We start from the raw sequence: 16,392 nt of genomic DNA on the forward strand, positions 1-16,392 counted from the left end.
TTTATGTGGTAACAATGATTCTTTACACAAAAGTGAAATGAAAGTATAAACAGCTTTCTCCACCTAGTATTTGATGAAGTATTGCTATTTTACCAGGTAGAGAGCAATGATTGCTCTATTCGCTTTCACCTAGCTTATGGACAGGTAGATATAGCTAGCTACCTAAAATAGCCAAAAATAATATAAAATGGGCATAAAAGTGTAAAGACAGTATTTTGCTTTCTGTTTGGGTACTGGGCTATCAAACAATTATAGTTATTTCAGTTTGAATTTTAAGTCCCTATTGCTTACTATATTACTAAGAAATATAATTTTATGTATAATCACACAAAACATAGATGATAAAAGTGTTAGACAGTTCTACATAATACGTAAATATCCAAGTAATTGTGATTGCTGTTTTGCTAAATCATGTTTTCACTGGGATAATAAAAAATACTTTGTGGAACCTAAGATATGTATTTTGTGAATTAACTTTCTAGGTTTATGACTGAGACCAGTTTGATTTCAAATTAATTCTCAAAAGGTTTATACTGCACCTGTTAGTGTTTTAAAATGTTGTACACATTTTAGTTCATGAATCATACACAGAATAGTTCTGTTAGAGCAAAGGTGACATGATTTTAGTTCAGTTATCTTACGTAACTTCCATGATTTAAAAATCAGAAATGCTTGTCTTTGTAGAGCAAGAAATTTGCAAGGTGAGTAATAAAAGGAAAATTCTTCTAAATTGCTCCCCCTGTAATATTTGATTGGGTCATATGTATTAGATACGCTGCCCTTCACCATTGTACTGGTATACTTTAGAGTATAAATTACCAAGAATTACTCTCATTTTGAAAGTTCATTGTTTTACCAAGTTTGTCTCTCTAAATATCAAGGACTCTTGAGATTGTTTGAGTAGATGGAAAAGAGTCATTCTACACAGTGATCCTGATACGGGAAAAAATAGCTCCCAACTTGTTAGGTGTCAGATGTGCTAAGTTTGTTGTCTCACAGTATTGGGGAATGAAGTAGCAAGTCAACTGAGGAAGTTTGGAGAGTTTTATTGGAAAGAAGGAGAAGAATAGCTCCTGGATTTGCAGGTACTCAGTGGGTGGCCATCAAGGCTCTTTGTCAGGGGCAATTTATACAGAAAAATCATAATGTGGGTGTAACATGGGCCAAACTATAACCAGTCTATAGGATTGCAAGTATTCTAGAGTCGCTTAGCTGGTGGTGGTTCAAGAGGGAAATGAGCCACATGGCAGGGATAAGAACAAGGGCATTTTTGGGATGAGATGGGTCCAGCTGTTTTGGTCATCTACCTATGTATCTGATGCCTAGCTGGGCCCACTGGACCAGGCGGTGCTAATTACAGTAAAATATCAAGTTACTGTTTATCTCTAGGGGGGCGGGCAGCCTTGGCTATTTTGTCTCCAACTCGAGACCTGACCCTCTTCAGATTCTCCTCCAGCCACAGTTTTGGTGTATTTTCATCCTCTGCACTGACTTCTTTGAGAGTCCAATCCCTCTCTGACTGCATTTAATCTCTATCTCACTTAGCTGTGTATAATGACCCCAGGATAGTGTAGCCATCCTCCCCAGTGTGCCCTATTCTTTGATGCCATCGTAGCTGTTGTCACTCTTATGTAGCACCAAGGAAAGGAAAACTGGGTATTCGGGAGTAAAAACACCCTTTTTGCTGTGGCTCTTAGCATTCTCTTCAGTACTTCATAGAGCTGTGCTAGGAGAGGTCCTAGCATGGATACAGAGTGTGCCCGTAGTCAGCATGCCCACTCCACTCTAAATACGGCTTCTCTTTCAGTGCTCTCTAAACACAGCTAAAGGTAGACTGACCGGCCTGGTCTGGCCAATCAGTAATCTATAATACATTGTCTAAGGTCTCAGGTGTAGCTAGTTTTAAGTCATTTCAAGTATGGAATAACAACATCCCAGTTCAAATCTACTGATGAAACAACCTCCTTCTTCCTTTTCCATAGATACTGTCTGGTTGCAGAAGTACCTACTTTAGGTTATGAACAGGTAGATGGAAAGATACCTTGTATCTGTATAAGAACATTGCATTTGCTTTCTGTAATCAAAACTGCCAGTGAGTCACCAAATAATCTTCCATAAAATACATTTCATAATTATTTATTAAACATCCCACTACATACTTTGAAGACTGACTTCTTTGAAAGTATATTCTTAATTTCTATTCTCTAATATGACAGATGAATAAAATGCTTATCAATAGGAAACATGTATATACGGAGATGTATATGGTGTACATGTGTACATAGTACATATATATATGGAATGTATTATATAAGTATATATAAATATAGATATAGATTTAGAGAGAGAGAGAGATTTATTTTGGGAGTTGGCTCGTGTGATTATGAAAGCTGAGAAGTCCCACTGTCACTGGACGATGTCCACCACATTTTCTGGAGCTGAAATAAGGAACCTAACCCACCTTATTCATAGAATACGTTTGCAATTTCAGTGACTCCCCTCACAGAAAAAGACTTTTCAGGGTTTGTCAGAAAGAGATGTGGGAAGAGTTTGTTAGGCAGAAGTTTGAGAAATATGTACTCAAAAACTAGAGCGGGGATCCTGCAGGGAGAGAGGTGAGCTACAGTTCGGAACTGGGAATATTTATGTTTTTTGGTGGTGAAAATTTGTGGAATTTGGTAATCTGTAGTCTCCTCTTGGTTTATTAGGTGGGGAAGGTGTTCCACCCACGGAAGGATAATGATCCACTCTTGGATAAGCCCATTTTACAGGTGAAAGAGTGGTCTATTCTTAGTTAAAGACCTTTTCCAAGTAAGAAAGGAATGGCCAAACCGATTTTCAGACTAAAAGGGAATTGCCCTGGGCTTATTATATTCTGAGAGTAGAGAAAAAGATTTTTTTTAAAACTGGACTTAGGTTTTGAAACTGCAGTTTTCAAGTCTGAAGGCCCAAAATACAAAAAATGCCCGTATCCCAAAGTGGAAAAAGATGGATGTCCCAGATTTAAAAGAGAGAAAAAATTTGCCCTTCTTCCGCCTTTTTTACTCTATCTGAGCTGTCAGCAGATTGGATGATGGCAACCCACAAAATGGAGCCTGACCTCCTTTACTCATTCCACCCATTCAAATGCAGGTCTCTTTCCGAAAAGCCCTCAGAGACACACCTAGAATAATGTTTTAACCCTTAACCTAGTCAAGTTTGACTTACAAAATTAACTCTTATATATACTAAAATATCTACAAAGGCAACTTCCAGATAGAAAGATTCAAATTTAATTTAAACTGACCATCATTGTACCGATAAATATATTCCCTATTATATATATAGCATTAAAATGAAATTGATATGAAGGTCATTGTCATTGTAAACAATATATTTGTACCATATGAAAAGAGCAGGGTATCATGCCCGGAACTATCACAATATTTATATTCTAATCCTAGATGGATGAGTGCCTTTTATCTCCTTTCCACAATAATAAAATTTACATAGTATTATTTTTCTGCCTTTATGCAAAGGTTGTTTCAAAAATATGGAATGGAATGAAAGGACAAGCGTGCTGTGAATTTTAAAGTCCTACACAAATGCAAATTGGTAATGGTAAAGTTATTTGTAGCAGCAGATTATAAATTTCTTCAGGGTGCAGATTAAGGTTTTAATGATGATTGTATCGGTCACTGTGTTTAGCATAGAGATAACCAATATCTTTCATTTCATAGCTCCTCAAAAGTAAAATAAAAATCTCCTAACTGAAATAAAGGTCTCGAAAGGAGTGACATTATCTGATACTATTTTGCATGCAGTCCATTTGAACTTTGGTGGCTTTGTTGCTGACTCATGCCATCTATCACTTTTACAAGGTTATAACTTTAAAGATAAGTGAAGGCCTCGCAGACTGGACTACATTGCATTTGTTATTTCAAAGATGAACCATTCCCAGAATTTTTCAAAGTTTCTCACTTTGGCACACATGCAGAATTTCTAAAATCAGTTTTTGCTCTATAAAAACAAATTTATAAGATGTGTTACTACATGAGCATGTTTTATCTGGTGAAAAATTGTATTAGGATGAATGGGAAACAAAAATGTTTGCCATTTTTGTTATCTTTGGCTTTTTCTTTTTGTCTTATATGTGTTGAACTTTCTGAAATATACAGTTTAATAATTTGCATTGCAAATGGATTGTAAGTAAGTTACCTTACAGTGTGCTTTGGCCTAGCAAGTCCTTACCAGGAGTCTACTCCACCCCCATGGAAGAAAGGCTATGAAAGGCAAATAACACTTTCATTCTCTACTAAGAAATAAAGAGTATTGTCATATTTCTGCTCTACTTAATCAGGATTAACATATTCTTAAGAATAAAAAATATATGAGGATAGTCTCAAAGGTAATACAATCAGAATGTATATGAATCATTATGTACCCTTTTGTGAATAAGAAGTAGAAGCTGTCCGAATTCTATTAATTCTTTCAGGTCTATTAATATCAACATGAACTTGAAGGTTGAAAGATTTTAATGTCACTTGTTAACAGAGAAAAGCTTGTTGTGCTGCTAATATGAATGCTAATAGTTAAGTAGCATAAAAAAGAGAACATAGGTGGTGGCATCTCATTTTTAAAACCATGGTGCATTTCATAAATGTCAGCTGCAAAGTAATTATCCAGAAATGGTCTGACTTCCCCATCTACTTCTATTGTAAAACCTGAGCTGTGTTCCCGTAGAAAATAAATTCGGCCCCCAGTTATAACAAAACACACTGAATAATTCAGAAAACCCTATGAAATCAAGTATTTCAAGGCACAATTATCAGTTCCTGATTTTTAAAAATTCCTCCACAAAATATTAATGTTCTGTAGTGGATTTGAAACCAGTATAGCACATATTGTGCTATTGATATAAAGGAAAAAATATAACTCCCAGCCTGCTAGATGTCAAATACGTGGAGAGTTTGTGTCCCCTGAAATCAAAGAGTGAATTCCAAAGGACGAAGGAGCTTATGAGTAGGAAAGGTTTATTGGGGAATAGAAACAACTCCTGAGAGACAGGAGGGGACCTGGAAATGAATGGGTTGCTACCAAGGCCCTTTGTCAGGGGTAATTTATACAGCAAAGTCACCATGTGGGTACAACATGAGTCAAAATGGAATCGACCTGTAGAATTACAAGTATAGCTGCTTAGCTAATATCAGTCCAATAGGGAAACAGGTCGCATAGCAAGGGTACATGAAAAGAACAAAGGCATTTGGGGAAGGGATAGGTCTGATGCTCTGGTCACCCACTTGGGTGACTGACTGATGCCTGTCTGGAACTTCCTGGGCCAAGTGGTGTTAATTACAGTATAATTCCAAGCTACTGCTTATCCCTTAGGGAGGCATGTAGGCCTGGCCATTGCGTCTTTATCTTGAGGCTGGCCTTGTGCAGATGCACCTCCAGCCACCATCCTGACGTCTTTGTTATTTCTGCTGACTTCCTTGACAGTCCAGTCCCTTTCTGACTGTATATTAATTTCTCTCTAATTTAGCTGCCTGTAATTCCATTAGCCTCCTTCCACAATTTCAAGTCTATTGCTTTTCCATCTAAACATAAATTTTACTGTGATCATTAGTAATTTTTAATGCATTTGACTGGAATTTTAAATTATTGCCTAGGTGTTCATCGCTATTCGTGGTTAGCCTATTTGTCTTTCTCTGAAACATTCTTTTCAATTAACAATCAAAAGTTATTAGGCACAGAAGAAAAACTAAAAGGAAATGCTCCAAAATATTCACAATGCTTGCTGCTGAGTTGGGGGGCTTTTTTTTGCCTTACCCTTCCTGGGTTCATGGCTGAGATGTCTATAACAAATGACAGATTAACAAAAAACATTGCAAATTTATGGAATGTAAGTGTTATGTGACGTGGAAAACTGAAGCCCAAATAAAAGGAGTGATCATGAAGGGAGTATGATTGGACAACTAGGATATGAAGTGGGGGAAATTTAGTCAGGTGTATTTCTTCAGGTTCTGCTCTGTGTCTAAATACCTCAGGAAAGAAGGACAACCCTGCACTCCCAGCGATGGTGTCTGCAGTTCTAGATTGAGAGTATTACTGCTGGCTTTGGAGGTACATCAGAAAATTCTTCTCTGGCTGCTTCAAGGGTGAAGGGAAGCTCAGTAAGATATGCCAAAGTACCATATTTTGGGATAGCACATCCTAAATTCCGTCAATTTTCCTTCTTCTCTCTCCCTCTTTTTTTCTCCATGTGGGAGGATAGATAGACAGATACATAGATAGATAGACACATAGATAGATACGTACATACATACATAGATACATAGATACATAGAGAGCAAAGGAAGCAGAGAGACAGAGTTCTATACATGTATAAATATAGCCCATACATACAATTCACCATAACCTTTTTTTTTTTTGTTTTTTTTTGTTTGTTTGTTTTTCTCCGGTACCGGGAACCGAACTCACGACCTTGCGCTTGCCAGGCAGGCGCTTTTTGCCGCTGAGCTAAATCCCCAGCCCCTCCTTTTCTTTTTTTTTTTTTTTATAACCTTTTTATCTCTACAAAAAAAGTATTAAATTTCTAAATTTTTTTTGCTGTTTATTTTTACCTTAGGTTATTCATAAAAATATATGAAATGGTTTTGTGTTGTGTATACCTATATGATTTAATTTAGCAAACATGTTGTAACAAACATATCCCACATGCTTATACATTAAATAGTTCTGCCTAATTTAAAGATTTTCAAACTCACCAATATGACCTAAGGAGGTTGTGCCCTGAATTCTGTGCCCATCCCCTCAAATTCATATGTTGAAGTCCTAACCTATCCTCAGAAAGTGAGTGTTAGGAGGTAGGGGCTCTGAACAGGTAATTCAAATAAAAGGAGGTTATTAGGATGTGCCGGAATGCAGTGTGACCATTTTCCTTGCAGGAACAGGACATTAGGACATGAACAACGCAGAGTGATGACCTTAGGAGGACATAACAAGAGGACAGCCATCTGCAAGCCAAGGAGAAAGGCTTCCCAAGACACCAAATGTGCCAAAAGCTTGATCTCAGACTTCTAGCCTTTAGATCTGTGAGAAAATAAATTTATATTGTTTGAGCCACCCAGTCTGTGATACTTTATAGTGGCAGCCCTAGAAAAATTATACACTGTAGAAGTATTTGTGGGTTACAAATTGATTTACAGAAGTGATGATATAATTCAATCACAACATCTAGTGATTGCCTCTGAAGTACTATTGGATCACGCTCCTTAACACAAAGCTACAGCTTTACGAAGAGTGCCAGAGACCAATATGAAAAACTGTCCACCATGCACAACAACATGATCAAGCTGTATGACAGTCTTGGAGAATACTTCATTTTTGACTCTAAGACAGTAAGCATAGAAGAATTTTTTGGTGATCTCAGCAACTTCCGAACTCTGTTTCTGGTGAGTAGTACATTTTGTAGCATTGTAAGGCCTATTGCTTTTATTTTTAAACTTCTTCGTGACATTTTGTGTAACTGTTGACACATTGATTTTATTTTATAGTCCTTTAACAGATATTGACAGATATTTTATACCTACAGCATAGATAAAGATTGGTTGCTGGCTTCATGTACAATGGAGACTTAAGTGAATTATCTTCAACTTTACGAATACATGGAACTTTAGGAATATTCTACCAAAATGTTATAGAAGATAAGTGAATTGGTACTTAAATAAGCCCAATTTTGCATAGCATAATATAATTTCACCTAATTTAAAAGTAATACCTAAAATAATCTTTTACTTGATATATTAAATTGTTGTGGCTTATGAACAACTTTCTTTCTTTTCTTTTTTCTTGATGGTAGTACTAGATATTGAACCCTGGGCCTTCATACTGAGCCACATCCCCAAGCCTTTTTAAATGTTTTCTTTTGAAACAGGTTCTCACTAAGTCACTAAGTGTACAACTCTGAGCTCAAACTTTTGATCCTCCTCCATCCGCCCACCAGAGTGCTGGGCTTACAGGCACTGCCACCATTCCTTGCTATGGTGAAGTTTCTTTTGTAGCCTAAATGAGAAACTGATTTTGAATGGAACTATATAAATGACCTTCAAGAGCTAACACTATTTTCAAAATCTGAGCTCTTATTTTAAACCGTAACTCTTGCAAATAACAGTAAACATTAGCATCAATTGGCGGGGGAGAGTGAGCATACAAGTTAAAATCCTATAATGAAGGGAAGGCGTTGTTATATGAACGCTGTGTTGCCAGGCATGGTGGCGCAGGCCTGTAATCCCAGCATGTGGGAGGCTGAAGCAACACACAGAGGATCGCTGTGAGTTCAAGGTCAGCCTGGAATATGTAGTGAGACCCTGTATCAAAAAAAAAAAATTAAAATAAAACAAAACCCCAAAATATAAATGTTGTGTTAATATATCTCCTCCGAATCCAACAAAGAAGGAGAAGGAAGACCACAGACTCTATGATGGAAACAGAAAGATATGCGTAATATTTGATATTAAACAATAATGATCCCATATTTGAAAGAAGGCACCCTTGTGATTATCTCCAGCGAGAATCAATTTGGAAACAAGTTTATTGCAGGTTAAGTTATGTTTCTCTCCTCAAAGCAGTTATTTGTTAAATAAGATTCCTTGTCTTACTCAGTGATGTGTCCTCCATGCAATTTTATTTCAGTGTGACTTACATAGTCTGTGAGATACAGTGTGCTTGTAGAAACCAAGTCGCTTTCAACCGTTAACCTTGGACACACACAGTACTTCCCAAGAGTTAAATGAGCAACTTTGGTAATAGATACCATGCCAAAACGTTTTATAAATATTGTTATGGTTCTTTATTTTTGTTGACAATCTTAGTTGATTTGGGTCTTTGCCCTTAATAGAGACACATATGTAAGTCTTTAGCGGACCAATAATTACTAGAATATATTTTATTGGCAATGAGAAGAGGGTTAAGAGAAAGTAGTCAAATCATTTTCAAAAGTTAAAAGATATAAACGTGTTATGATTACCTAAACACTAAAGTTACATCTGCCTAGATTTTCAGGAACAGAAAAAATACAGTACTCTTCCCCTGTGTGTAGTTTCACTTTTCATACTTTCAATTACTGATGCTCAAATGTTGCCAAGAATAGTAAATGGAAAATTATAGAAATAAATAGCTCCATTAAAAATTTTCTGGTTTTAACATGATTTGAATCCTGAAACACTGCCTTTCACATTATGTGCCTTGTTACTTCAGTAATAGCCAGGCACACAGTAATAGATGGTATACTTCTCCTAATTTGCAGTGTTCTTTCAAGAATAATAATGTTACAGCCTATGAGTAATCATATTAGCCAGATGCTTAGGAGGCTTGCTAAGAACTATTCTTGTATTTCTTTCATTCATAAGTTGTTAAAAAAAAAAGTATAGACAAGTATACCCAATTCTATGTCCTTGTACTGCCACTAACAAGCTCTGTGACTTTAGGTATGTCATTTATCCTTTCTAGGTCTTTATTTTTTGTTTTTAATTTAGTTTTGTTATAAAATGAAAGATCTAGACTACCACTCTCTATAAATTCATTCCACTTCAGCAGTTTATAAGTCATAGTCAGAATTTCAGAAATGACAGAGCAGTATGTATTATGTCTTTTTCTCTCTACTGACCGCACGGCCCATGTGACTTGAATACAGAGAAAGAATTTATCACTAATCCTTCCTCTCATTGTAAAAAAATCTGACATTCTTATGTCTGGCTTAATGTGCATTACACTTCTTAAGAACCTGTTCAGATTGAATTTCAACAACAGTAACCAGATCCTACAATGTGGATACTTTCAGCCAGTCTGAAATACTCAATGCCGTCCTGGCCAGCCATTGCCATTTTTGCCTCATGTGACACTACTGCTACCACTTCTCTCTACCAATTTTTATCAGCTTACTGGCATGAGAACTTGGTGTGCAGCTTATTAGCAGTGTTGGACTTGGGTTGGTCATGTGATCTCTCTGAGCATTGGTTTCCTCGTTTATAAAATATAGGTGATAACTATTGCCATATCTTCTTGCCACATGTGAAAAGACTGGTAACCTATGCTATGCAAATGTTCAGTACTATCAGCCATAATCTAACCAGGCTTTGAGTTCTTTGTTGAAAACTAACTTCATTTTTGATGATGGTCTGGTCCAGAGAGTAGAAGAGACTAGTATGTCTTTAACCATTAGCGGAGAGAAACATAAGTGCAGTGTAATTCAGTTAAGTGCTACCACAGTAATATGTCAAGGTCCGATAATAACACAAAAGCAGAACTGCCTGCTTCTGCCTATGTTGGCCAGAGAGGCCTTCACAGAGAATTTGACGTTTGGGCAGAGTCTGGAAAAAGCCATAGGAGTTCGACAAGAAGACTTTGACAAGCATATTTAAGGGTTTTACAGCTGACCTGTAAGTCGAACCCTCCTAAATCAACATCACCAACTTCAGTCAATCACTTTTGCTCACCATGTTACTGTTTCACGGTGAGCTTAAAGTGATTTCATGCTCCCAGGGGAGGGAAGAACCTTGAAAGAGAGACAGAATTGTAACTGCCAGAAGTTCCCATTTTCTTAGTGCTTTGTGTGTTTGGCCTCAGGGTTCTTAGCACTAAAAGCATATTGGACTATAGATGGAAGCAATAAAATACCAGTAGTGCTGAGAAGAAAATAAGAGTTCTGATTCATGTGCTACCAAAAATTACTTCAAAATGAACTCAGAGTTTCATGTTGGGATATCTATTTGGCATGTGTAGCATAAACAAAATGCACATACCGAAAAATCTTTCTCAGAGAAGGATATCATCTACCAGATGGGGAAAAAAAGAAATAACAAGAGGGATTGATATTGTGGATTAAGACCATTTTCAAGATAATCATTCAAACAAATGAAAACAGAAATGGGCAACCTCTGCGGGATGCTGCACTATTAAGTATTAATATTCATATTAGATAATATAAATAATACTCAACTAATGAACATATTGAAGGATTAGAACTTAATGTATAATATACTCATGTAGATATACGCAACTGGAAATATTTCAAAATTCAGGACTTAGACTTTCTAATTAGTTTTTTTGAGATTTCACCAGTTTGAAAATCAGCATGCCGGGCATGGTGGTGCATGCCTGTAATCCCAGCACTCGGGAGGCTGAGGCATGAGGATTGTTGTGAGTTCGAGCCCAGCGTGTGCTACAAAGTGAGCTCAAGGCCAGCCTGAACTGCATAAGGAGACCTTGTCTCAAAAAGACCAAAAAAAAACAAAGCAACAAACTTAGGAGCTGGGGATTTAGCTCAGCAACACAGCGCCTGCCTGGCAAGTGCAATGTAGTGAGTTTGATTCCCGTACCAGAAAAAAAAAAAAAAAGAAAGAAAATCAGCATATAACTGAGTGTGGTGGCACACTCCTGTGATCCCAGCACTCTACTAGGAGGCTGAGTCATGAGGATCACCACAAGTTCAAGGCCAGTCTGGACTATGTAATGAATTCAAGTCCAGTCTGAACTGCATAGTGACACTGTGTCTCAAAAAGCCAGAATCAGTCAACCAATCAGCATACAATATAGGCAAGGATAATAACATGACACTTAAATTCAAGTTAAATATTTTGTGTAAGTAAGCTCAATTCCTTGTTTATGCAATGTCTAAATAACTTTTTTGCTTATTCCCCTTTATGCTTCAGTCATTCTACTAGTTCAAATAGTTGACTGCACAAATAGCATTATTTCTTTTGAGGTGTTTTGAATAGAATATTCAAAATCAGTGAACCTAATATGTTTCACCACCATACAATATCTTCCTTCGGCATAAAATTAATTTCAGCATTAGGAAAGTGTTTGAGGCAAGTACTGTACTTCAATAACTTTCATTGCTCCAAATATGCTATAAAAAATGCTGCTTTTCTCTTTTAAATCTGTCAGTTTCCTGCTGCTTTTGTGCTTTTGCTTTCTCTTTTTTTAATGAGTAATATGTTACCCAGCCACTCAATAAATATCTGTTGTGTGTGTCCTCATTCTATACCTCATATATTAGCAGTATAAAAATAAGGCTTTGTAAAGTTTTGTTTCATTTTGAATGTTTTTTTTGGTTTGGGGGTTTGTTTTTATGTATGTATTTATTTATTTATTTATATTTTTTGAGACAATGTCTTTCTGTGTAGTCCAGGCTGACTTTGAGCTCCCTGGGTAGCCCAGGCTAGCCTTGAACTTGTGGCAGTCCTCCTGCCTCAGCCTCCCAAGTGTGGTGCTTTTTGTTGTTGTTGTTTCATTTTGTGTGTTTGTTCGTTTGTCTGTGACAGAGTCTTGCTATGTAGCCCACTGGGCTTGAACTCCAGGACACTCTCCTACCTCAGCCTAAGTTCTGGGATTACAGGGGTGTTTCACCATGCCCACCTAGGCTTTGTAAACTACCAGAGGCAATGAGATAACTTAAAAGAAAATGTTGCAGAAAATAAATGTGTGCAACTGTTTATTTGATAAACTTTGGTTAATCCTCTGAGATAAGCATTAAAATGGCTAAAGGTGAGGAGGCTAAGTGATATCAAGTAATCATGGACTTCTATGCCATTATTCATGCTTGATGCTTTTGTTCTTAGATATCTTTTCAAATCTGTCCATTTGTCTGCAAGCTCACTAACCTGGTTTTAGTCCTGGGCCACCTCCATTCCTCAGCCAGAGAAGAACAGTGGCCTCCTGACAGGTGACTGTGTTTATTTCTCTTATCCGTTGCGTGTATGTGTGTGTGTGTGTGTGTGTGTGTGTGTGTGTGTGTGTGTGTGTGTGTGTTGCTGCAGCTCAAACCCGGGGTCTCACACATGCTAGGCAAGCACTCTACCACTGAACCACACTCCCAGCCCCTCTTAACCATTTCTATCTCCTATTCACCGTGACATTTTAGTCAGAGTAAAATTAAAAAGAAAACAAGAGAATGTTACTTTCCTGACTTAAGATTCATGACTTTCCTGTGGCTTCCTGATAAATGTGAATTTCTAAAAATCAAAGTGCTTCACAAAAACTGATTATTTAAAGGCCAGCCCGTCTGTGGTTGGTCCCAAATGGGCCATAATCACTTACTTGTTCTCTTCCCAGATTGGAAACACTCAAATCTGGAAAATCCAGGCAACAGAGCAAGACAACAGTGAGTCCCTAAGAGGACAGGCGCCATAGAGAAGAAACGCAGCGTGGAAACTAGGAGCAGGCAGAGAGGCCAGTGTGTGGTCGGCATTACGCCTTAGTTGCTCCTATAGCTGCTATGCGTGCCATGGGGGAATTAGGGTAACCAAAGTCAAACATATCCAGTTCTCAGGATTGTTCTCTCTTCTATTGGAAGTGACTTTTCTGTTACAGTGAAACTTTCTGAGAGCTCCCCATGCAACCATGCAGAGTTATGGAGATACTTAAGTTTGAGAAATTCTCATCTTTCCTAAACTATCTTTCCCTTTTTTAAGGCCTCAATCCTGTCAAAATCTGAACTATAACTGGAAAACCAAAGTGAGCATCTGCGTTTAGTTAGACTTAAAAGATTAAATTGATGTTATATAGAAAATTTGGTTCATTCATTACAGGTAATTTGCCTTTAAAGAAATGAGGATGAATTTTTGTATGAAAAGAGTTTGTCTGTAATTCCTGATCCAAGAAGACTAAGTTATTTTGACACATTGTAAACCCTTTGATTTACCAAGCTCTTGACATTTAAGGGGCACTTTAATGCAGTACTGTCTTATAAAAATGGTGGACTTATATAAAAAACCAAATACATTCTTTAATCAAGTATGAGTTGGTAACATAAACTTATCTAGAATTCTATCATCTAAAATCCTCTATCGGATGCCTCATAAGTTGATTTCTCTTTGCTTTGCCAGTGAAATGGTAATTAATATTATGAAAATGACCTTGAGAAACTGCAAGGCCCTGATATGCTTTTTGAATAATTTAGTTTTCTTTGTAAGCTACATGTCTCCAGGTCTCATCACTTGGGAATTCAGAGGGAGGTTGCCTTAGTAACAATAATCCAAGTATTCAAAATTATCTCTTCTTTCCTCCTAGTAGCAGGACTCAGATTCCTACAGTTTCTATTCCCACAGGAACATCTGGAGTCATCTCATGCATGCTAAAGCATGTCCTTTTGGGGCACCATGTGACATTTGCTCACAAATGAGCCAGGGAATACCTGCTATTCCTGACTAAGAACATAGCACTGAACAAAACAGACGAAGTCCCTGTCCTTCCTGTCATGCTGTAGCTCCAGTTCCCCTCTGCTGAAGGATTTTTGGTGTTTCTGTTTTGTTGTTTTGTTGGGTGTTTTTGCAGCAAAGCTGCGTGGGGTTGCCTTCGATGAAAATGCCCGTGTGTGAACCAAGAGTGCACTCTCCTACAGGCCGGCTATCCCGCCAATCCTTGAGCTTCCATAGTGGTGCTATGCTTAGTGTAGAAGTAGCTTTATTTCATAAGACACTTCATAAAAACAGTCCCTTTCCCTTTTCTGCTAATCCCTTTCTCCTCGGAGGCTTTAAAAGATATTTCAAGTCCTAGAGACCTGAAGGAGATCCTAACACCATAAACACCTCCATTGCTCTCATTCCTTCCTTTTGTCCAGGCACCTAGGCATATATCTTTCTTTTCCTAGAAGCCAGCAATAAATAAAATCCATTCATGCAAATCGAGCCCCAAGGGTCCACCTGCTCCCTGTAGTTAGTCACATACACCCAGATAACACTCTTTGAGCTCTGCTGGGATCACACTGGCTACATAGTCTTAGGTTTATTTTGATCTACTGCAACTCTTTGAAAAGAGGGGATCCATGGAAAATATATGGTAGCTCTATTACGTAGAATATTTGACCAGAATACCTCATTTCCCAGCTGTGCCAGAGAGCAGCCTTTACTGTAAAATATACAGTTATCATTGAGTTCTTCTTTAGAAAAAGCTGTCATCTATCAGCTGTTATATTCTGTTTGATTCTTTGGGTGAGAAGTAGCTGTCCTATTTTTCTGATGTGATTGTTCTGTGTATAGAAAAGCTGAATGTTATATCATAAAAAAAACTAAAGGGATATGTAAAAATGGTATACATAAAGAAAACCCAAATTGTCCAATATTATAAAAATGCCTATGTAGGAAATGGTTTTTAAATATATTTTTAAAAGTGTCATTAATGCTTCTAAAAGCATTTCTAAAAGTTGTCAGAATTGTTTATGAAAAGCTAAATTTTACCCTTTAAAAATCAAACACAATGTAATTGTTAACAACAGAAATATTAATCAAATCAATTCAATGCCTTCTGTACCTATTAAAGTCTAGTAAAAATTAGAATCAGGAAACAACATACAGCATCTTTAGTTCTGGTAACACCTCATACAGAATTTTTCATAGAAGCGTTGCCTACAATAAGTTATTATTGAATTATGTCCAACCTGCAGGAAGCAGGAAAGTTATAAGATAAGCAATACAGTATGTAAGCTAAGCTTTTTGAGCAGTCTTGAGACTGTCAAAAGTCCCACAGAATGTCTCAGGCATGCCTGTTACAACCCGAGCATAATGATCCTTGAGTTTAATGCTACTGATGCCATTCTCTCAGCCTGGTGGGTCTTTCTTTATTCTGATTTATCTTTGTCTGACTATTCTGTAATCACTCTTATCAGAAAAGATGCCCTAGCAGTGAGAAGCGGGCCTCTCCCTATGATTGCTGCCATTGAGCTCCTTCGGTCTGGTCTACCTACTCTCCCTTCCCCTCTGTCTACCTCCAGTTGTGAGTCAACTTGTTCAAGTCACTTCCGCTAAGCATCCCTCCCTAATACTCCTAGTTTTGTCTAGATAACCCTTCCCTCTCCTTTCATACCTCTATGGGAGCACATTTTACCTTTTAATGTGTGCACCTTCCTATCCTCAGGGATTAGCCCTGTAATTAGTTCACTACGGGTCAATCACAGGCGCTAACAACTGAGGATATGTATTAGTGATTTCATGCTTTGAGAAAACAACGAGTGAACCGACCAAACAAACATAAATAAATAAAAATGTTTGCCTTCCAGGGCTCCATGCTGGTGGGAACAAATAATAATTATGAAATATGATGCATATATACCAAAAAATGTAAGCACAGAAGAGAGAGACACTCATTCTGTGTGATTTAAGGAAGACTTCAAAGACAAAGTGACATGAGATCATTGTTTTGCTCCTGTCTCACTTTTTGTGTTCAAAGTTCTTTCCCTTGTGTTCTCCCCAACCTCGTTTTGGTGTTTAAGTCAGATGGTAAGCATATGATGTCTCCTGGTGTTCCTGCTCAATTCAAAGAGGCAAAACTACCACTTCATTGCCAAAAAGCAGTTATCAGCTAATTATTATGATCTAAAGGTTACCCACCCTATGCTTGGACGAGCAGTGACCA

General features: G+C 37.4%; 1 protein-coding gene across 2 annotated transcripts in view; it reads left to right on the plus strand.

Moving 5' to 3' along the window:
- Diaph2 (diaphanous-related formin 2) overlaps window positions 1-16,392 on the plus strand; it is an 807,533-nt gene that overhangs the window by 583,554 nt on the left and 207,587 nt on the right. For both annotated transcript variants that reach the window (XM_013505853.1, XM_013505854.1), the window contains exon 25: window positions 7,269-7,433. In XM_013505853.1, the coding sequence (XP_013361307.1) occupies window positions 7,269-7,433 (165 nt within the window). The remainder of the gene's footprint in view (window positions 1-7,268; window positions 7,434-16,392) is intronic.

Source organism: Chinchilla lanigera, unplaced genomic scaffold, assembly GCF_000276665.1.
Source record: "Chinchilla lanigera isolate Chin_1 unplaced genomic scaffold, ChiLan1.0 scaffold00102, whole genome shotgun sequence".
Classification (NCBI taxonomy): Eukaryota; Metazoa; Chordata; class Mammalia; order Rodentia; family Chinchillidae; genus Chinchilla; species Chinchilla lanigera.